This window comes from Neofelis nebulosa, chromosome 1, assembly GCF_028018385.1.
Source record: "Neofelis nebulosa isolate mNeoNeb1 chromosome 1, mNeoNeb1.pri, whole genome shotgun sequence".
NCBI classification, from domain to species: Eukaryota; Metazoa; Chordata; class Mammalia; order Carnivora; family Felidae; genus Neofelis; species Neofelis nebulosa.
Genome location: NC_080782.1, coordinates 13,595,378 through 13,617,919, shown reverse-complemented (window position 1 = coordinate 13,617,919; position 22,542 = coordinate 13,595,378). Strand labels below are relative to the sequence as shown.

Below are 22,542 nucleotides of genomic sequence, written 5' to 3'. Positions count from 1 at the left end.
GCCCCGCCCCTGCGCGAGCTTGGCCGCACCCACTTCCCCCGGGAGGCGCCCCCGCCGCCGTCGCCGCCGCCGGGGCTGACGTCACGAGGCACCCAGCCGCCGGCGCCCCGCGGTGCGCGCCCCGCGCGGGGACCCGCCGCCCTCGCCGCGCCGACACCCGGACGCGCCGCGCGCGCGCCCGTCCCCGCCCGCAAGCGCGGCCGAACATGGCGAGCCCGGCGCCTCCGGAGCACGCCGCGGAGGGATGCCCGGCCCCGGCTGCCGCGGAGCCGCCCCGGGCTCCCCCCGAGGAGCAGGGAGAGGAGGCGCGGGAAGAAGGGGCGGTGGCGGTCGTCGCGGGGCGACAGGTGGAGGAGGCCGCCGGCGGGGTGGCCGCCGCCGTGACCTGGCTGCTGGGGGAGCCGGTGCTGTGGCTGGGCTGCCGCGCGGACGAGCTCCTGAGCTGGAAGAGGCCGCTGCGCAGCCTGCTCGGCTTCGTCGCGGCCAACCTGCTGTTCTGGTGAGATCTCGGGCTGGGTGGGGACGCCCAGGAGGGCAGGTGACCTTGGGGCGCCCGGGAGCGGGCAGAGGGGGCGCCCCGGGCGCGGTGTGTGTGTGTGTGTGGGGGGGGGGGGGTTGTGCACGCTGAACCCTGCGACGGAAGTGTCCGCCCTGCCCCACTTTCGGGGCCACCTTTCTCGAACAGGTAGACACACACACCAACTTTCCTGCAGAAGCGCTTCGCTACAAACACAGTTGTCACCCTCCGTGTGTGTATCCACCCTGGCAAGGGAGGCGGTCGGCTGGCCCGCAAGCACCTGTACCTACAGGTGTGACGAGCGTGCCCGGAAACTTGGGCCTTTGCTTTCGAAAACTCACGGGTTTTCACCTGCTTGCCAAAACCATGCCAGTGCAAACGTGCTTGAACTTGTATTCGCTCTCGCACCCCGAGCAGGCGTGTGGACCAGCTTAGGTACACGCTCAAGACTGCGCCGCCTTCATCAGCCACCTGATAGGCACTGAATGATTTGTTTTTCCATTCCCTGGAGGGTTGGGTTTACTCTCTTAACTCCCTGATGAGAAAACAGGAGGCAAACAGGTGGATTAGGTACATCACCCCCTCCCCCCGCCACCCAGGTGTGCACAGTGCGGAAAACAGTCGTATTTTCAGGTGAAGTACAGATAGAATACACAGGAATGTTCTCGGAAAAGCCCCTGATCAACAGGTTTGTCTCTCCAAAAAGAGCCCTTCATCAGTAAGGACAGGGAAAGTGTCTCACTCCTACACCGAAGGACGTGCCGTTCCTCTGTTACCAGTCTGATGGGGGGTGGAGAAAAGCGTTCTTTGTTTGCAACTGTGTCCTCATAACAAGCATGATCCACACCAGTGCAGGATAAGCAGGGGTTTGGCAGGAGATACCTTGTTACAGGACACAGATTTCTTAACCTTAAAGTTAGGATATAAAGTAACCAAAACATACACAGTCTGCCATTTTCTTTGTTAACCAGAGCAACTTGAAGATTTCTCTACTGATCTGTACCAGTCCTGGTTTCCTCTTAAAATGAGCGATATCTTACCAGGGTCCTTGAATGTGAATTTACTTTGGGTATCCTAGCTGTGTGTGTTTCTACTGTTTATTCCAAATTTCTTTATCCTGTTATAAAGTTTTGTAAGGCCTCAAATAAGGAGGATATGTTGTATTATGCTACACGGAGCCACAGTCAAATAATCTCAGGGCTGTGTTTCCCTCATTTTTCAAATTGTACTTATTTATTATTAAAAAATAAGTTAATAGCCTCGTAGTTCAGACGTTTAAAGGTACAAAGTGATACACATTTCGAGGTTGTCTTTGCTATGCCTGTCTCTGGCTACCCAGTTTTCTCTCAAAGGCAGCCAAGGATACAGTTTCCTCTGTAGCTTTCCAGATTGTGCATGTTTTAGCAAATAGGCAATATTCTACACAAATTGTGAGATACTATTTGGGCTATTCCTCTTCTCCTATGTCTTGGCAATCACTTATTCTTTTTCAACTGCATAGGATTCTATCATTAGGATGCTACAAGTTATTTAACCTGTCTCCTAATGGACCAAGATAATTTCCAAACTTCTGCTATGTTAGTGTTAGAGCTAATGGCCTCTGACACACATTATTCTGCATATGTGAAAGCATTTCTGTAGGAAAGAGTCCCAGAAGTTTAATTTTTGGGTCCAAGAGAATGTGCATGTGTAATTTTGATGTATATCATTGTAGAATGTCCTTGGAATTCTATTAATTTAAACTCCAGCCAGCAATATGGGTGACTGCCTGTTCCTCTCTAATTTTGCAAACAGTGTTATACCAAACTTTTTGATCTTAAAAAGCAGGTAGGTGAAACAGCGTGTCCCAATTTGGCATTAAGTTGCATTTCTCTGGGATTGAGCAGTTTTTCTCATGTTCAAGATCCATTATAATTATCTTTTCTTTGCATTATCTATTTATATATTTATAAATATATATTTTTTGTATATATATATATATTTTTTTTTGTCCATATTTTTAGTTGTGCTATTGGGCTTTTTCCTATTGATTTGTAGGAACTCTTTATATTAACAACTTTAGCCTAATGAGTGTAAGTTGTAAACATTTTTTTCTGATATATTTTTAATAACAGCCATTAAAGAGAATGTTTTTTGCATAAAGTAATTGAAAGGCATATTTGGTGTTATTTTGGAGTGATGTCTTCCATCCATTAAAAGCAATATTTAAGTAAGCTCTGTGCCCAGCGTGGGGCTTGAACTCATGACCCTGAGATGAAGAGTTGCATGCTTTACCTACCAAGCCAGTCAGGCACCCCCATCTATTTTTATGAGTTTGATGGGCAGGTAAACAGTGGCCAGGCATTCAGTCCAATTACAGCTTTCTGCTTCTCTGTTTTATTTCTTCTCCTGTTTGCATTATCTACATTCTGTGCATGTTTTCTTTGACAGAAAGATAATTGTCCTGCTTTTTAAATTCTTAAATACTTACTAATTGCAATTTCTGACCCATTTATTAATTTTATTAAACTGTTGGTGTTTTATCCCCCTCTGTTGCTTTTGGGGTTAAAACAATTTTCACAGTCACCGTATTCTTTAAATAGTGTGCTGATCAAGTGGTCTTAAATTATGTGATGCTCTAACATTCTGTGTCCTGGGGATTCTCAAATTTGGTATTTTTCATGAGAAAAACAGATCAGCGTTCAAAGTAAGGAACCCTAATCTTAAGCGATAGTGATCACGTTTTCTCTTTAATTGGTGTTATTTCATTTTTGTGGAAGTTCACTTTTTAAAAATATTTTTTTTTGAATGGTTTAGTACTTGATGTGAGCTGTAGCTTTCATGATTTTGAGTTTGGGCTCAAAAGCTCTAACATGTTTTACCTGCATGTGTAAAATCTGCAAGATTTTCATGCTGTGAACCAGGAGCACAAAGTCTGAGAGATGCCTGTAACCAATGGGTATAACAGAAAGTTGCGTGAAGGAAGCGTAAGAGAAGAATCAGAAAGAGGATAGTTCATTTGATGGAGTTTGGGGGGAGTGACAGCAAAGTGGATGGAAGAGCTTGTGGCTCTTCATAAGGCCATCATGCTTGAACGAGACCCCGACGGACAGGAATGATTGGGGTAGATCTAACATACGGTCAAAAGCATTCCAACCTTAAGAACTTGTACTTCGTGTTTTCATGCAGTCACACAGTGGTTGGTAGAGAAAATAAGGAGATGAGACTGGCTAGTTGTTTGGGACACATGTTTGGGGGCGGTGGTCACCTCGAATGTCAGACCATGTGTTTGAACTTGTTTTTTTCTATAGACAATAGGGACCCCCCAAAAAAAGTCAAAGTGTCCATGAATATGTTAACGGGTAAGTAAATTTTGGTACATGTTTTCCTATCATAAAAGACTGTATCACAATAAACATAAACTACAGCTATAGGCAACAATATAGATGAATTTTACAAACATCACTTTGGTCAGAAGAATCACACAATACATGTAGGACGATCCAGTTTCTTGAAAGTTTTAGAATGTGCAAAACTACACAGTATTGATTAGGGCCATGCACATAGGAGATTAGAAAGACACTCTTATCCCTAAAATCAACAAAATGTTTATGCCTGGGAAGAGTGAGAAGGTATGACCACAGAGGGACACATAGAAAGTTCTGGGGCACAGGCAGTGTTTTATTTTTTGACTCAGGTGGTAGTTACATGGCATTAAAATTCTAATTATTTTAAACCTGTGCATGTGTTCTCATCTATGATGTATTTTATGAAAAATGCTAGAATGCTAAATAATGCTTAAGAAATGGTATGCTCTCACGGCTCAGAGGAGCTTGATAAAATGTAGACCCCATATAGTGCCTGTCTCGAGAAGCAGGATTTCCACAACCTGAAATAGATTGGGCACCAGCCCGGTAGTCTCAGGGCTGGGTCTTGCTCGTTTTACCAACAGAGGACATGTTTTTAAAATTGTCTCTCTTAATTTTAAATTTTATTTATTTTTTAAAAAATTTTTTTTTTTTCAACGTTTTTTTTTTTTATTTATTTTTGGGACAGAGAGAGACAGAGCATGAACGGGGGAGGGGCAGAGAGAGAGGGAGACACAGAATCGGAAGCAGGCTCCAGGCTCCGAGCCATCAGCCCAGAGCCTGACGCGGGGCTCGAACTCACAGACCGCGAGATCGTGACCTGGCTGAAGTCGGACGCTTAGCCGACTGCGCCACCCAGGCGCCCCTAAATTTTATTTATTTTAAGAAAACGCTAATACCGCTGCACAGTTCAAAAGTTTAAAAGTACAAAAGGCTAAACAGCCTGGAGATCTCTTTCCCACGCCTGTCCCTGGCTACCCAGTTTCCTCGCAGAGGCAATCAAGGACACCACTTTTCTTTTAAATATAATTTATTGTCAAATTGGCTAATATGCGGTATACAGTGTGCTCTTGGGTTTTGGGGTAGATTCCCATGATTTCTCGCTTCCATACAACACCCAGTGCTCATCCCAACAAGTGTCCTTCTCAATGCCCACCACCCATTTTCCGCTCTCCCTTACTCCCCCGCCCCCCCATCAACCCTCAGTTCTCTGTATTTAACAGTCTCTTAGGGTTTCCCTCCCTTTCTCTCTGTAACCTTTTTTCCCCCTTCTCTTCCCCAATGGTTTTCTGTTAAATTTCTCAAGATCCACATATGAGTGAAAACATATGACATCTGACCTTCTCTGACTTATTTCACTCAGCATAAATTACTCTCCAGTTCCATCCACGTTGCTGCAAATGGCAGGATTTCATTTTTCTCGTTGCCAAGTAGTATTCCATTGTATATAGAAACCACATTTTCTTTATCCATTCATCAGTTGATGGACATTTAGGTTCTTTCCATAATTTGGCTATTGTTGAAAGCGCTGCTATAAACATTGGGGGTACATGTGTCCCTATGCATCAGCACTCCTGTATCCTTTGGGTAAATTCCCAGCAGTGCTATTGCTGGGCATAGGGTAGATCTATTTTTAACTTTTTGAGGAACCTCCAAACTGTTTTCCAGAGCGGCTGCACCAGTTTGCATTCCCAGCAACAGTGCAAGAGGGTTCCCGTTTCTCCACATCCTCGCCAGCATCTATAGTCCCCTGATTTGTTCATTTTAGCCACTCTGACCAGCGTGAGGTGGTATCTCAGCGTGGTTTTGATTTGTATTTCCCTGATGATGAGTGACATTGAACATCTTTTCATATGTCTGTTGGCCATCTGAACGTCTTCTTTGGAAAAGTGTCTATTCATGTCTTCCCATTTCTTCACTGGATTATTTGTTTCTTGGGTGTCGAGTTTGGTAAGTTCTTTATAGATTTTGGATACTTTATCTGATATGTCATTTGCAATTATCTTTTCCCATTCTGTCAGTTGCCTTTTAGTTTTGTTGATTATTTCCTTTGCAGCGCAGAAACTTTTTATCTTGATGAGGTCCCAATAGTTCATTTTTGCTTTTAATTCCCTTGCCTTTGGAGATGTGTCCTGCAAGAAATTGCTGTAGCTGAGGTCAAAGAGGTTGTTGCCTGCTTTCTCCCCTAGGGTTTTGATGGTTTCCTGTCTCACATTTAGGTCTTTGATCCATTTTGAGTTTATTTTTGTGTATGGTGTAAGAAAGTGGTCTAGTTTCATTCTTCTGCATGCTGCTGAAGGACACCACTTTTAAGCACAACATAAAATAGAATGAACACAATAAAGCAGAAAATACCCATTTTTTTGTTTTTAAAAATTAACTTTTTTGCAGTATACTGTCATCAATAAAATGCACACGCTTCCAGTGTACAGCCAGATGTATATGCTTGTGTATGCACATACAGCAGTCAAGATCTAGAACATTCCACGGCACCTGGGTGGCTCTGTCAGTTGAGCGTCCATCTTCGGCTCAGGTCATGATCTCGCAGTTTGTGAGTTCGAGCCCCACATCAGGTTCTTTGCTGTCGGCGCAGGGCCCACTTTGGATCCTCTGCCCCCTTTCTTTGCCCCTCCCCTGCTTCCATTCGCCCCCAAATAAACATTTTTTTAAAAAAATATCTAGAACACTCCATCAATCCAAAAGATTTCTCTGATTCCCTTTCCGGTCAGTACCTACTTCTGGGGATTGATCTGCTTTATGTCACCATAGATTAGAGTTATCTTCCGTAAAGTTTCATGTAAATGATACAATATAATATGATGTCTTTGTTTGGCTTTGTTTACTCGGTGTGAAGTTTTGAGATCCATCCCTGTTGTGTTTTTGGTTTTTTTCCTTTTTATTGTTGCCCGGTATCCACTTAAGGTATTTGCCACAATTTGTCTGAACATTCGCTAGTTGATGTTCATTTGGGGTCTTTTCAGGGTTGGCTATTATGAATAAAACTGGAGGGGTGCCTGGGTGGCTCAGTCGGTAAAGCGTCTGACTTCGGCTCAGGTCATGATCTCCTGGTTTGTGAGTTCAAGCCCCACATCAGGCTCTGTGCTGACAGCTCAGCCTGTAGCCTGCTTCAGGGTCCCCCTCTCTCTTCCCCTTCCATGCTCATGCTCTGTCTCTTAATAATAAACATAAAATTTTTTTTTATGTTTATTTATTTTTGAGACAGAGAGAGACAGAGCATGAATGGGGGAGGGGCAGAGAGAGAGGGAGACACAGAATCGGAAGCAGGCTTCAGGCTCCGAGCCATCAGTGCAGAGCCCGATGCAGGGCTCAAACTCACGGACTGCGAGATCGTGACCTGAGCTGAGGTCGGACGCTCAACCGATTGAGCCACCCAGGAGCCCCAACATAAAATTTTTTTTAAAAAACTGGTAAAAAATTCGGGTCCAGATCTTTGTGTGAAATGTCTGTTTTCAGTGAGAACAGGGGCAAGGTCTGACCCGTGTCTTGCGTGGCTATGTAGCAGTTGCCTTGGATAGTTCAGCGATGGGACCAAAAGCCCATCTTCTTCACTTCCTTGCTGGAAGTGCTGAAATTGAATGCCTTACAATGCGGCCATCCTCTTGAGGCACATTCTACCTCTGCAGCCTAGAAAGCCACCCTGATGTGATTTCATTTTGAACCCACGGTTGGAGCCCATGACATACAGAACAGTCCCTGCACAGGCCGTTTTCCTCAGGGCCTCTGGCGTTGCATGGTGACATTCCCTTCCATTTCTGGAAATAGTAAAACTGTGAGAAAGGGATTTGCTTGAGGGGACTATGCTAGGGTATACCTGGCAAGAGGCACATGGGACTCTGCCTTTTGGGTTTTCTCAGGCCAGGCGTCTGTGCTGTCTAGAATGCCCGGGACCCACTGAGAGCCCTGGCAGTACTGTCCTCAAGAGTTGGTTTGGAAGGTTGCAAAGTCCAACTCCCACTTGCTTCCAAGAGCCCCCCTGTCCCGTCGCTGATGGGTTCTTCCAGCTTGCATCGGGGTCGTGCCCTCTCAGAGAGTTGTCTCTGACTGGCATCATCAAGGGCGTCACCTGGGCACTTGTTAGAGACAAAGATTATGGGCTCGACTCCACACCTACTGAACCAGAATCCCTGGAGGTGGGACCAAAACATCTGAATTTTCTCCAGCTCCTCAAATGACTCTGTACACACTCACATTTGAGAATCACTGCATTTGAGCACTTTCCCGGATCACAAGCCCTCTTGTCCATGAGGCAGCATTTCCATTGGCGGCAACTCTAAGTGAATATTTTCCTTATAATGAGTTGAGTCAACCTACCTTTTGATTACTTCTGCAGATGCCCAAGATCCACACCCCCCTTTCTAGAGTAGTCCTTTGTTGCAAGCCGCATTCTCTTCTTACTCCTACCGAGGCTTTTTTCTCCCAACTGAGAAATTCTGGGCTCCTTCCCTCACTGTTTTCCAGACTCTTCTGGCCATGCTTCAGTTTATCTGTATTCCTCCTGAATGCAGCATTCCTGAGATGGTCTGAGCAGTGTGTACCACCCCCCCCCCCCCACCGACAGCCTCCTTCTATTCACATAGCCTGAGACAAGAATTTCTTTATTCTAATTGATAGTAACCCCCTTTGGTAGCAACTATTATTGACAATTGTTAGATTCTCGTATATATATGTGTGTGTGTATATATATATATATATATACACACACGTGTATATATATATATATATATATATATATATGACTATACAGTTATAGTTTGTCAAACTATAACTACCAAAATTAAGGACATTCACATTTAGCACTTTATTTAAATCTTAGAGCAACTCGACGAGGGAGGTACTGTTCTCTTTTTACACAGGAGGAAACAGGCTCATAGGAGTTTAACTGAATTATCAAGGATGACTTTGACCTGTGCTATTCAATAGAATGTTTGCAGTGATGGAAATATTCTGCATTTGTGCTGCCTGGTGTGGTAGCCTCTTGTGACGGTTGAGCATATGAAATGTGGCTAGTTTGACTCAAGAACTGTAATTTTATTTCACTTAAATTTAAATAGCCACATATGGTTAGTGGCTACCATATTGAATAGCATAATCCTAGACCATAGTCACGGAGCCATGCCCTCTCTCCACCAATTTAGTATTGTTTTGGTTTGTGTTTTCTTTTACTGTGTTACTCTAGAGAGTAATAGAAGATTGTGGGAGCCGACAATTAAGACTTCCATTTTATAGTATTACAGACTTAATGATTTCACCATAGGGCAAAAATAACTGTGTTGGAAGAATGTTGCTTTTAGGAGGGATTTTGTTTAGTCTTAGCTGGTCTAGTTCATGTTCCCCACCTTCTCTCTGTTCCACCTGGACAGTCAGCAGCTACAGATGAGTGTCTGCTCCAGGCCTACGTGGTGTGGGCCTAGTGGGTATACGAGAAGCCCCAGGTCTCTGTCTCTGAGAGTTTACACTCTGGTTTAGGAGGCATGGCTGCTTCATTGAACTGATTGAAACACTACACCGCAGTTCTGAATTGTATGCCACGGTCTCTAGAGCCTTACAGTTTAGGAATAGCGGAGATCAGGAGCGTTGGAATAGTTAATGAAAGCTCTGCGCGAATTATCGTATAGACCTAAAAAGAGAGCTATAATTGTACGCGCAAGAATAACAATCAGGGTTTTCCATGTAGGACAAACCCAGGAATAAATGGGGCCTAAGTACCTGATGCTCTCAGCCTGGGGAGACTCACCTGCCTCACGCTGAGGGTCCATCCTGGGGAACACGAATAAAAATTATTATTCTTGATGCCTGGAACCAGCGTGGGATCGGAAACATTGTTAGATGTTCAAAAGGTGTGGTGAACTGAGCTGAACTAGAGAGTATTCCCCAAGCTTAGATAGGGTGGGGCTAGTTTAAGAGAGGGCTTGCAAAATAGAAGAGGCTTCAGTTCCCTGAAAATAGTCATGGACTTTTTTGTATTCAGCATTTAGCAAACGTTTCTTGAGTGGTGGTCTCATGTGCTTATTATTAGACCCAGCAGCCCCTCGTGAGATCCCGTGTGAGGCTGTTTTCTCAGACTTTAGTACGCTAGCACCGGGAACTTGGGGTTGAGGACTTAAGAAATGGGGCTGGTTTAACCAGATTGATACTCCTCCTAGAAACCCCATCGGGGTTTCCTCTTTAATAACTACACACCTCGTCTTTAGTCATTTTGCACAATTTTATGCTTATGCTATTTGAGCGATAACTTTACCTCAGGTTCTTTCTGCTACTCTCCTTTTTCCCTTTTATCCTGTTGTGCACGACTGTTTTTAAATTGCTGGGTTGATCCAAATGAGTACAAATAAATGAGGTGTATCATTATTACTAGCCGCTGGGAATGCAGTGATGATTAAGACACATTCTGACCCCTGGTGTGAGAAACAGATTAGTAAGGAAACAATTCTTTTTTTTTTTTTTTTTAAATTTTTTTTTTTTTTTAACGTTTTATTTGTTTTTGAGACAGGGAGAGACAGAGCATGAACAGGGGAGGGCCAGAGAGAGGGAGACACAGAATCTGAAACAGGCTCCAGGCTCTGAGCGGTCAGCACAGAGCCCGACGCGGGGCGCGAACTCACGGACCGCGAGATCATGACCTGAGCCGAAGTCGGCCGCTTAACTGACTGAGCCACCCAGGCGCCCCAGTAAGGAAACAATTCTAATGCAAAGTTACGCTGTGCACACTGAGGTAGCACACATGGGCCAGGAAGAAGCAACAGAAAGAACTTCCTTGGATCCTGAATGAGGGGGTCTGGGGCCGGGGCAGGAGGCGGGATGGTCAGTACCTAAAAAGTCAAAGAGAACTAATACCTATCGAAGAACTCTTAGGTACTAGGTACTAGGTTAATTCATGGGAGCTTGAAGGGGGCACACAGTGGCACTCATCACTGCTCACTGTTACAGTTGAAGAGACAGAAAGAAAAGGAAGAGGGGACAGGATGAGACCAGAGGGGAGGGAAGGGTTGTTTTATGTGCTGTGGGGAATATGCAGAGGTGAGGTAGGAGAGAGAAACGTTGGGGCCAGTTTGTGAAGGGGTTACTCTTGGACTGTGCGGAGGAATTTGGACCATATCTAACAAGCAGTTTCCATCTATTACTCTAATGTAAATACCATCACGTTGGACGCTTTCTTCCAAAACCTCCATGCAAAAATTCAACAAATATTTGTCTACCGCCACTGTTTTAGGTGCTGGAGATGTAAGAGTGGACACAAAATATGTACATATAGGGCTCCCTTTTTCACGGAGCTTGTACTCCAGTGGTGGGAATAGCAGAAGAAAGGCAACAAATACTCAAAATGCTAGAAGCAGCTGGACACTGTGGAGAAAACTGAAGCAGGGACAAGGAGTGACAAGGAGCTGCTACTTGGCTGAAGCGGTCAGTGCGGGCATCTCAGAGGAATGACCTCGAACAGACACCTGAAGAACGAGTCCGGGAATGATCCAGGCAGCTCCCTTTCTGGTGGGATGTTCCAGACAGAGGAAATGGTGTGTGCCAAGGCCCTGAGGGAGGTGGACTTGAGGTGTTAGCAGAAAAGCAAGGAGCCCCCTGTGGTGGGAGCTGGGTGAGCAGGGGGGAGACACCACTGGTTTGGCGTGAACTCGGTGCTACAGCCGTGCCAGATTCTGCGTTCTGGCTTTTCCTGAGCCCTCCTGGACGAAGGAGGGGAGCGAGAGCCTGGGGCCCGAGGCTAGTGAGGCGTTTCACTGAACCATGTGGTGGTGAGGAGAGGCGGTGGGGGTGGGGGGGAGAAGATGGCTTCGGGGGGACTCTGGAGGTATAATCCGGGGGATTGAGTGGTCTGGGGGTGGGAGGAAAGTGGTAGAGGACCGGCGGGCCTGCGAGGGTAGGTGAGGAGGGGCTGGCATGAACCAGTATCAGGGACCCTGAGGTTCAGCGGGTTGGGGCCATGGGGGAAGAGGGTGACGTCAGTTTGGGGATGTTAAATTGGTTGTGCCTTTGGGCCACCACATGAAGCCCAAGTAAGTCCCTGTGGGGTTCGCTCCATGGGCTGATGCTCGGGGGACAGAAGGTCGCAGTACAGATTTGGGTGTGTGGGGGTGCAGGCTTGGGTAGTTGGGAATTCCCAGGGGGAGCACTTGCTGGGTAACGAGAGGAGGGCCTGGAGGACAGTGTTGAGGAAACTGTCATTAGCGAGGTGGGTGCCCAAAAGGAGCCCCGTTCGCAGGAGCGTTGGGACACGCTGGGGCCCAGAGGGAGGTGCCGGGCAGATAACCGTCCAGGTCATTCCGTGTGCAAGTGCTCCCTCTTGGCCCCGGTGGGACCCGTGTCTGCAGGAGCCTGGCCTTCAAGTCACAGCAGAAGGGACTGATTCTCTCTTCCGTCCTCCTGGCCGTGCCTTCCTGGCCACTTTGCAACTTGGCTGGCTCCCGACTTGGCCAAGAGTTTGAGCAGTTCCAGAAATTCCCACTCTCGAATGTCGGGCTTTCGTGCCTGTGGAGATAACCTGTGTGAATGTCAGAAGCTGCATGTTAGCTGTTTCTATTTGCACTCTTGTAGAGTCCTACCCCTGTCCCCTCCATGAGACGCCTGGGCGGGTTCTCCCAAGGACACTGGGATTTGTGGGGCTGGAGGCAGTAGGAAGGAAGGTTGATGACATGGGGCAGGAAAAGTGACACAGGGGGCTCTGGGGAAGCCCCAGGGGGCTGGGCTTGGAAGGACACCTCTTCCTGTGATGCCTGAGGACAATGGGCAAGGTGGACAGGCCTGGACTGGAGGTGGCCAGGGGCAGTGTGCAGTGGGGGCCGATTTCCCTTTGAAGGGGGAGGAGGAACTATTGAAGACATTGATGGAGTGTGAGGCTGGCTAGAGCTTTCGTGGGGAAGGATATCAGGAAATCACAAATGATTGTGTTTGGGGGAGATAGATGCTCAATTGCATTGTTTTCCTGGCTTTATTTATGTTTGGCATTTTTTTGGTGAATTTATTTTTATCAAATTCCTGTGTTTTCATCTTTGCCCCTTTTTTCAAGGTGCAGTATTAATTAAATTTTTTAATGTTGATTTATTTTTGAAGGAGAGGGAGAGACAGAGTGTGAGCAGGAGAGGGGCAGAGAGAGGGAGACACAGAATCCCAAGCAGCCTCTGAGCTGTCAGCACAGAGCCTGATGCGGGACTCGAACTCACAGACCCTGAGATCATGACCTGTACTGGAGTTGGATGCTTAACCAACTGAGCCACCCAGGCGCCCCCTAGGGTGCATTTTTTAAAATGAAATAGTACCAAATTTAGCAATATGGTCACCCCACATTACTAATGTGTAATTAGTAATGTGTATTAGTTTAACAGTAAGTATTTTGAGGGATATTTTCCATTTGCTTAAAGAAGTGAGATCATGGTATCCTTATATCATTGAAGACATGCTTTTGTTATTTTTTTAATTTTATTTTTAGAGGGAGCATACTTGAACAGGGGAGAGGGGTGGGGGGCGGGGGAGAGGGAGAAGGAGAAGGAGAGGGAGAGAGAATCCCATGCAGGCTTCATGCTCAGCATGGAGCCTGATGCAGGGCTCGATTCCACGACCCTGGGATCATGACAACTGAAATCAAGAGGTGATGCTCAACCAACTGAACCACCCAGGTGCCTCCAGACATGCCTTTAGAAGCATAAAATGCTTAACTATTTTCAAAGATTTTTCTGAAATATTCTCTCTAGTGCTTTTTTTTCTCTACAGATTTCTGTTTATTGGGGAAGGAAATCTTTTTGTCTCGGGAACAAAGGTGGCAATACCCAGGTGAAACACATTGGGCCAGGTATGGCCACTTGCACGGTCCAGATGGAGCCTTGGAACTGGGGAAGGAGCAGGAGCCACCGGCCTACGGGCAGCCAGCTGGCCGAACCTTTCATGGGAAAGATCACCTCAGGTGGAGCAGAGAGTTCACTCCTGCTGTGGCCACCCAGGCTCACTGCGTTTCTAGATAAACCGATCCGGCTACTGTGGAACAAGGCAGGTTTCATTTGACAAATTCTGGTGCACGGTATTGTAGCCTTGAGTGATTTCACTTTGTGATGCCTGCAGTGGTCATTGATTCTAACAGTGACCATTTACTGGACTCTGCTGGGCACTTGATGTGGTTTGTATCTTACTGAATTCTCACATCACCCAGCAAGGGATTATTGCCTCATTTTACAGGAGGGATATTGAGGCTCAGGGCTTTTAAGTCGCTTGCCCCCAATGTGACCATAAGTGGCAGGGCTGATACCAGCCCTGGTATTTTAACTGGGCTTCTTGTATGTTCTTCCCTCAATAAACTAGACTCTACCACAAGGGGAGGTTGAAATATAAAATGAGACATGATTTTATATGACTTATCCGCCCTGTCTCCAGGACAGAGTTAATTTACTTCTCAAATTAAAACATCAGCTGCCTCCCACATAGCCGGAAATGCCTGCTTTAGGGAAAGAAGTTAATTTATTTTTCCCAGTAACGTTTCAGTACCAACCATGGCCTCATCCACAGCTCCACTTGGCCACCTTTGTATTCCATTTGAGGCATGAATTACCAAAACAGTTTGTGCATTTCTCTGAGATGTCAGATGGTCCAGTTTTATCATATTTCATTTCCCTCCTGTGTGTGCCCTCTTGACTCAGGGAGGCTCTTTCTCTAGGTAAAATGTCAAGTGGACTCTTGCAAATTCTCAGATGGCCACACCACTGATACTGTACCTAAAACATGTACTTTAGAATGTACATCTTGCTTAGTGTTTGGGAAATGATACCTTGTCTTTTTTTTGTTTGTTTGTTTATTTTTTTTAATGTTTATTTATTTTTGAGAGAGAGAGAGACAGAGTGCGAGCCGGAGAGGGGCAGAGAGAGAGGGAGACACAGAATCTGAAGCAGGATCCAGGCTCTGAGCTGTCAGCAGAGAGCCCAATGTGGGGCGGGAACTCCTGGACCTCGAAATCATGACCTGAGCCGAAGTCAGATGCTCAACCAAATGAGCCAACCAGGCGTCTTTAAGTAGCATTCTGCCATGCCCTGGGTGGGGTTGGGCTGACATTGATGGTGATGTATTTTTTTGTTGTTGTCTATGTTTATTTATTTATTTTGAGAGGGAGAGAGAGAGAGACAGAATCCCAAGTAGGCTCTGCACTGTTGAACTGTGAGATCATGACCTCAGCCAAAGTCAGGAGTCGACACTTAACTGACTGAGCCACCCGGGTGTTCCAGATGGTGGTGTCTTTATTTATTTATTTATTTTTAAAAATGTTTTTATTTATTTTTGAGACAGCATGAGCAGGGGAAGGGCAGAGAAAGAGGGAGACAGAATCTGAAGCAGGCTCCAGGCTCTGAGCTGTCAGCACAGAGCCCGATGCGGGGCTCGAACTCACAGACCCTGAGATCATGACCTGAGCGGAAGTCGGACGCTCAACCCACTGAGCCACCCAGGCACCCCGATGGTGGTATCTTCAATGGAGGAGCACGGGATGAGGTCAGGAGAGCCCAATGTGTCCTGCTTCTCTGGCTCACGTGCAAAGCCTGATGGTCTGCAGCTCTTCTGGGCCCCAGGGCCACCCCTTCCCAGGCTTGTATTTAACTCCTCCGTGAGTCGTCCCACTGGGTCTTCTGTTAATTTCAGTTGCGGATCTGCCTGTATTTTCCATGGCACCTGCACCACCTGTAGGTATTTTATTTTTCTGTGTGTTTGTTCTAATTCTTAGAAACTTATTAAAACTTTGTTGAATACCCTGCAGGTCAAAGAAAAAACCCTATAATTAAAGAATATGTAGTAATGATGAGAATCATACACATGAAAATCAGGGACCGGCCTCTTTTTTTTTTTTTTTGTATACACACCAACATGCTTTCTTTCTCTGATTAATGCCAACAGACTTTTAATCAAAAACAGCAGTCTCTCGCCCTGCCTCTCCCCAGTTCCCAGTCCTGTTTCTCAAGGCAGCTATTGTTAGTTTTCTGCTTTTTAGTTCTGTTTAGGCTTTTCTAAATAAGATCCTTTAAATGCCATTCCTTTTTTTTTCCCTTTACAATTATAAACAATACCTTAAAATTTCTGAAGTGTAATTGACCTAGAACATATTAGGTTTGGGTAATCAACATAACGATTTGATGTTTGTCTATATCACAGAATGATTACCACAGTGAGCCTGGCTAACATCAGTCACCAAAGTTACATTTTTTTTTTAATTTTAATTTGAGAGAGACAGGGAGAGATCTTAAGCGTCTCCATGGTCAGCACAGAGCCTGGCGTGGAGCTCAATCCCACGACGCATGCATCAGGACCTGATCTGAAACCAAGAGTCGGATGCTCAACCGACTGAGCCTCCCAGGTGCCCCACAGATTTTTTTTTTTTAATGCCGTTTCTTGACTCAGCTATCCAAGACATTTTTTGCTCCCACCCCAACCCACATATACACCTTTCCTTCCTCCCTCCACTATCAGGATGCCACAATTTGGGGTTCAGTCACTATGACTGTGCAAGCATTGTTCATCCACGAGTGAAGGGGAATGCCACATTTATAGCTCCTTTCTGGAATAACTTTATTATGCTGTTACTCTCTGTTCGGTCTTTTTAACTCTCCAACATTTCTAGAAAACTCCTTCTGATAAAGGGCAAACGTATCAGGCTGACATTTCAGTTCTCTCTCTAGCAGGAGCCATCCCTGCTGGAGCCCCCACCCTCCCGTTCCAGTCTAGTGTCACTGTGCCCTGGGCCTGCTGTCCCCGTAGGACTTCTGCACGTCACCTGCTCCTTCTCTCCTGGGGTAAAGCCTCTTGTTGCTGGATCCATGCTACAAATGGGGTCAGGGGAAAGTTAGCAGCCTGACTAACTTTCCCATTTAGTCAGAAATGGGAAAGGTCCCGTTTCTTCTTGAGGACATTCAAGGTAGTTTAAGATTTTCTCATGTTAATTGTGAGTTCTTCATTTGCTTTTGTTTTTGTTTTTGTTTTTGTTTGTTTTTTCTCTTACTAGATGCTTTCTTGGTGAACTCTTCTGTTGCGAGAGAACACATTGCCCAGCTTGGATCACGAAGGAAGCACATGTTTTGCGAACGTGTGTGCAGAAAGCATCTTCGCCCCACCCTTTCAGCTGGTTGCTAGTTTGGCTTGGATTAGAGTTCTGGGTTGGGAACAATTTCCTTTTCCAGTTTTGAAGCCTCAGCTTCCCTGTCTTCTTGCTCCATCCCAGTGTTGCTTTTGAGCAGACGAATGCCCTTCCAACGCCTGGTCTCTCATAGGCGATCTGTGGCTGGCCTGGCTACTGATTTATGGTTTGTGGTGTTTAGGCGAGCGGGCGGCGGGCCGCCCTGCTGTGTAGTGATTGCCCGTACTTCAGGTCTTGGGGAAAGCCTAAAGCATTTCTTTCCGGCTTTCATACTTTCAGAACTCAGCGTTTGTTTGCCCTGTAAAAGCTGCGGATGACTTTTGTAGTCCTTTCTCTAGGTGGATGGAGTTGCACACAGGGCTTCTGTGTGCGTCCAGTGGGTGTTCACTCAGAAAACAGCACGAGTGGGCCCCTGCTCTCCCCGGAGTGGTGCCGGGAGGCTTCCCTGGCTGGATGCTGTAGGCTTTGCTGAGTCAGTCGTCCCCCGGGGGGGGGGGGGGGGGGGATGGGGGCGGGGGGCGGGCGGGGGGGGGGGGGAGGAGGGCTGGGTGTCAGGCCTGGCAAGCGGCCTGGCCTTGTGTGAACACATGAGATCCTAGAAGAGGCTGAGCCTAAGAGAACCAAAAGGTGGAGAGAATTCATGCCTTGATCTCCTTAGCACAGCGCTCAAAACAAATATCCCAACCCGGCACAGACCGGAGGCACTGAGTTGAGAGAGTGTCGGTGCTGTTTACGTTTTAGATTTGGGCTGGAGCTTAACGCTCCATAGGTGCCAATTCCCGCTTGTCAGCTTCCAAACGGCCGGCCACCGTGGCGCTTTTGCCTGTGTTTTGCTCGGCCACGGAGCACTGCAAGAAATGTGCATGCAGAGTAGCAGATTTGAGCCAAAGATGAATGGAATGAATCTATTGGAATCATCTGGGACCCCGAGCCCCCTAGTTCTCTGAAGGTAGCAACCTGTTTTCGGTGTTACAAGGAAGGTGCTCATGCCTGTGGTCAAGTAGAAGTAGCTTTGACCCAGTAAAGCCACGCTGTTTATTTTGTTAGCAGCTAGAGCCTTTCAAAAGCAGGCACCTGTGTAATGGAATCAAAGGGAGAGGATCTTTGCTCCAGTTTAACCACCTCATTGCACAGATGAAGGAACTGAGTCCCAGGGCTCCACCGTGAGCCGGTGACAACGTGACCCATGTCCCAGCCTCCTGACCCCTTTTTCTCAAAGCTGTAGGCCACTACGTGTTGAAACCGGGAGCGTGAGGAAACCTGGGAAGGCAAAGTAATAACGCTCCCAAGTGCCAGGATCACCGATGGCGGTTTGCAGGTCGATGTGGAGATTTTGCTCTGTTGATGCAACCATGTCTCTGGGGGCTTGGGAATCTGGAGTGAGTGTGTTGACCGGCCTCCCCGCGATTTGCCAGGACCCTCAGAAGCTCCCGGCAGTGAGCTTCAGACATGTGCTTTAGACTTCATGCTTCTGTCTTTACCCACCACCAGATGAGCTAGAGTTTGTCAAAAGTTGCTTTTGACAAAAGAGAGCTTCCTCTCTCAGTAGTAACGGCTTGCATCCGACTAGGTTTCCCTGAAACAAGGTGTTCAGTATCCAGATAATGGGAAAAGAGCCTTCTTTCAAATGATGAGGGTAAGTTCATCCTAGAAAACCTTCTGTAGGAAGAATTCTTGTCAGTTGAAAATGCATCTACTGTTCAAAGGAGACATTTAAATTTTTTTTTTTTAAGGTTTATTTATTTTGAGAGAGAGAGAGCATGCATCGGGGAGGATCAAAGAGAGAGGGAGAGAGAGAATCCCAACGTGGGGCTTGATCCCACGAACCATGAGATCATGACCTGAGCCAAAATCAAGAGTCACATGCTTAACTGACTGAGCTACCCAGGCGTCCCCAAGGGGAACGTGTTTTTATATGTTCCTGAATTACAGATTGATATTTGCGTTTGCTACAACACTAACAAGACCTGTGAATGTAGAGTCACTTTAATACATACATTAGTTATCAAACGTAACTTAAGGGCTTTTGTTGTTGTTATGACTAAAAGGTCTTCAAAAGAGCTGCTGACCTTTTCTCACCAGGCTCTCCTGCTTGTTCACAAACAAAAAACATGCATGCACTCCGTTCATGAAAAAACTGAAGGTTTCATGGGAAATAAAAACAAAATAGAAAAAATAAAGACCAAAGTTTTGTCCTTCCGAGCAGCATGATTTAGGGAGTCTGAGAGGATTCCACCATGAGTCAGAAGTCGCTCATCTGGGGCTCAGTTGCTCACAAGTACATAAAACCCAAATCCACCTTTCTATGAGAAGGAAATGGCTCAGAAGCTGGAGGAAGGACATTATATGAAATTCTCTCTGCAGTTGAGTTCCTGTACCCTGAATGGGCGTGTCACGGGGTATTGACCGTGGAGCTGTACATCTTTCTAGGAATATGTATTTTCTTGGGGCACCTTTTGACTTTAACTTCCAATACCGTCTCAGTAAAATCGGGACAACAGCTGCATTGATGCCGTGTATAACATCAAAAACTTCTGGTGAGAGACTTTACTTATTATTGTAGTTTATGAGAAAATGGTATACTAAACTTTCAACTTTTTGTTAAAAATGATCTCTAAATATTTAAAGATATTCAACAATAAAGTTTCATTTTCAGCTCAGATTCTGTTTGTTAGGATCAATTAAATTTTTTTAATGTTTAGTTTTGAGAGAGAGAGACAGAGAGACAGAGACAGGGTGAGCATGGGAGGGGCAGAGAGAGAGGGAGACACAGAATCTGAAGCAGCCTCCAGGCTCTGAGATGTCAACACAGAGCCCAATGCAGGGATTGAACCAACAAACCATGAGATCATGACCTGAGCTGAAGTCCGGCGCTTCACCGACTGAGCCACCCAGGTGCCCCCCCGGATAGATTTTAAAATAAAATCCAATGGAAATGGAAAATATGACATAAAAATTGCTTTTTAAAAATTCACTAGTACTAGTGAACACTAGCTTTCCTTTATCAAAACGGACAACGATCATTTCCATGAAAATTTTTTGCTTTAAATAACATCACTAAATATAGCTGAAAAGGTGACACATTTGTGTATTAATGCCACGTATGACTACAACATTGGATTCTGTCTATTTGCCAGCTCTCAGCTGCCCCGGAATCTCTGCTGTGCTGGGGGAATTACCTGGTGCAGTCAGGTGGGTGTCTTCAGGCTTACGAGCCCATGATTGCCACGTGCGTAGGGCGTTCGAGATCATGGCTGTTAGCAAAAGAACCATCCTTGGGTTAAAGTCCCTAGGATGTCAGTGCTGATCTTTGGCTTCTAGTTAGAACTCCCAAGTGCCCAGAAAGCAGCCCGGACCTATGGTGGGCATTGGTGTGGCTTTCATCGTGAGCATGTCTGCTTAGGCTTGAGGGAGGTACATCTGCGACCACTCCTCTGGAGTGAGGGTGCATCAGTTGGCCAGGGCATCGTCCTCTTTGACCTCAGCAACCACATCATTGCAACCGGGCATTGGCACAGGGGCGTATTAGGACTGCCAGACTGACTTCCAATAGGTTATGAGAAGCCAGATCTTCCCTTAAAGAAATAAGAGTTGATCTAAGGAGAGGTCCAAGGGCCATCCATGCTATCCATTGCTCCCCAAAAGGTCTTCCAAATTGTACAGAAATTTTGATGCTTCCCATATATATATATATTTTTTTTTTTCCATTTTGGCAAGCTGTTAGTGTTATGATAGTGTGCTTTAGGGAATTCATGGTAAATGATTACATTAATACATCCGTGATTAATTATTGTAGCTGACTCGTTCATGAAACAAATAGTGAACGACAATGCAACGACGTATTAGTTGAGCAGCTGCTGTCTGCTGGCTCATGACCTAGCGCTGGAGTGGCACCGGCCAGCAGGAGAGCGTGGCCCCTTCCCTCCTATAACTTGTAGTTTGGGAAATAAACGAACAGGCAAATCAATACACAAGTAGAAATCAGGATGAGTGCTATGAGAGGAAAAGACTACTCTCGGAGGCCACGGGGTGGACTAATGTGGTCGCAGACTGCCAAGGAGACTGCTTTTCAGCGCCATGTTGACCAAGGGTGAGCCCCCCCACAGGATGGTATCTTGATTTATTCTTGGGCCTTTGCCAGGCTTCTGAAAACAAACACCTTTTGCTAAAGAATTTATATTCTCCTGGATCAGAATAGCCAATTCCTTTTGGGTATGGCAACTTCGAAGTTCTGATGTCGCTGACTGCCTGGTTGGGTGGTTTTTAAAAGATGGGTTATTGACTGTCAGAGGGCATCTCTATCATTTGTAGGCTCAGCTTACCTCCCATTCAAGGGTCATCTGATTGAAATGCAAGCTCACGATTGAAATGTAGATCATATCCTCCCCCAGGCTCACAGTGCTTACCCACTATGTTTGTGGATAAAGAGAGGTGTTTTATTGGTCATGTTTAACATCAAATGTTATAAACACAGACACACTTGGAGAGCTTAATGAGAAACTGTCATCTTCCTTATTAGATTTTTTATTCTTCTTCCCTGCATTGTTTTTCATGGGTATTGTCTGTCTTGTTTGGAGAGTTAATATGGCCTTGGGCATCTCAGGTGAAATTATCAGGAGACACCTGTGTTTTCCATTGGAGTTTGGTGAGGGCTGTGCTAAGGGACAACTTTTTGTTGTCTCCCTTGTTTAATTAGAGAAAGTTGTTAGGGTTGTATCTACCACTGTGTACTGCCCTTGCGGGCACAGAGAGGGGACAGGGAATGGACAAAGCTGTAAAGACAGCACCTTCTGGGTCACCCATGTGAGGTTTTGGGGTTGTTTTTTTTTTGTTTTTTGTTTTTTTTTTTGAGAGAGAGAGTGAGCAGGAGAAGGACAGAGAGATGGGGGCACAGAGGATCTGAAGCAGGCTCCGTGCTGACAGCAGAGAGCCCCATTTGGGCTTGAACTCACGAATCTGGAGATCATGACCTGAGCTGAAGTCACATGCTTAACTGACTGAGCCACCCAGGCGCCCCATCCCCATGTGAGGTGTTAAACTGAATGTGTTGGAGGGGGTGGCTTCTGTAAAGTGTTCCAGACTCATCCACTGGGTCTCTCATTCTTCCCATGTTAGGGCTCCCTTTGGCAAAAGGTGAAAAGCATTAAAAACAAACACGTCCAGAAATTCACTTTTAACAAGTTGGGCCGTTTCAGTTCATTATTGTGGCACTTGAGCTCTTGAAGTGAGCTTGGGGCAGTCGTCTCTGACGTTTGTGTATTCACTTATCCACCTGCTGTGTTTTATTAATTGATTCCACATTAAGAAGATATGGAAAGGTTCACTGTTTTAGTCTACTTCTCCTACTGGGGTGAAAAGGGTGAATGATGAAGTATTAAGGTCTACGCTAGGCTATTAGGGTATGATGAAGATTCATTCACCAGAGAAGGGATTGGCTGGAACTAGGGAGGCAGAGCCCAGGCAGGGCTTCCTGTGAGGAAGGAGAGGAGAAGGAGCAGGGTAGCGATGGGCTGGAGAACCAGGCTGACGGACAGAACGGAACCAAGGCA

The 22,542-nt window shown here is 46.1% G+C and overlaps 1 protein-coding gene across 1 annotated transcript in view; it reads left to right on the top strand.

The window, feature by feature from the left end:
- Positions 1-76: 76 nt before the first annotated feature.
- The window catches only part of RETREG1 (reticulophagy regulator 1), a 132,405-nt gene continuing 109,939 nt past the window's right edge, over positions 77-22,542 (top strand). The window contains exon 1 of the mRNA XM_058716070.1: positions 77-499. Coding sequence (XP_058572053.1) covers positions 207-499 — 293 coding nt within the window. The 5' untranslated portion in view covers positions 77-206. The remainder of the gene's footprint in view (positions 500-22,542) is intronic.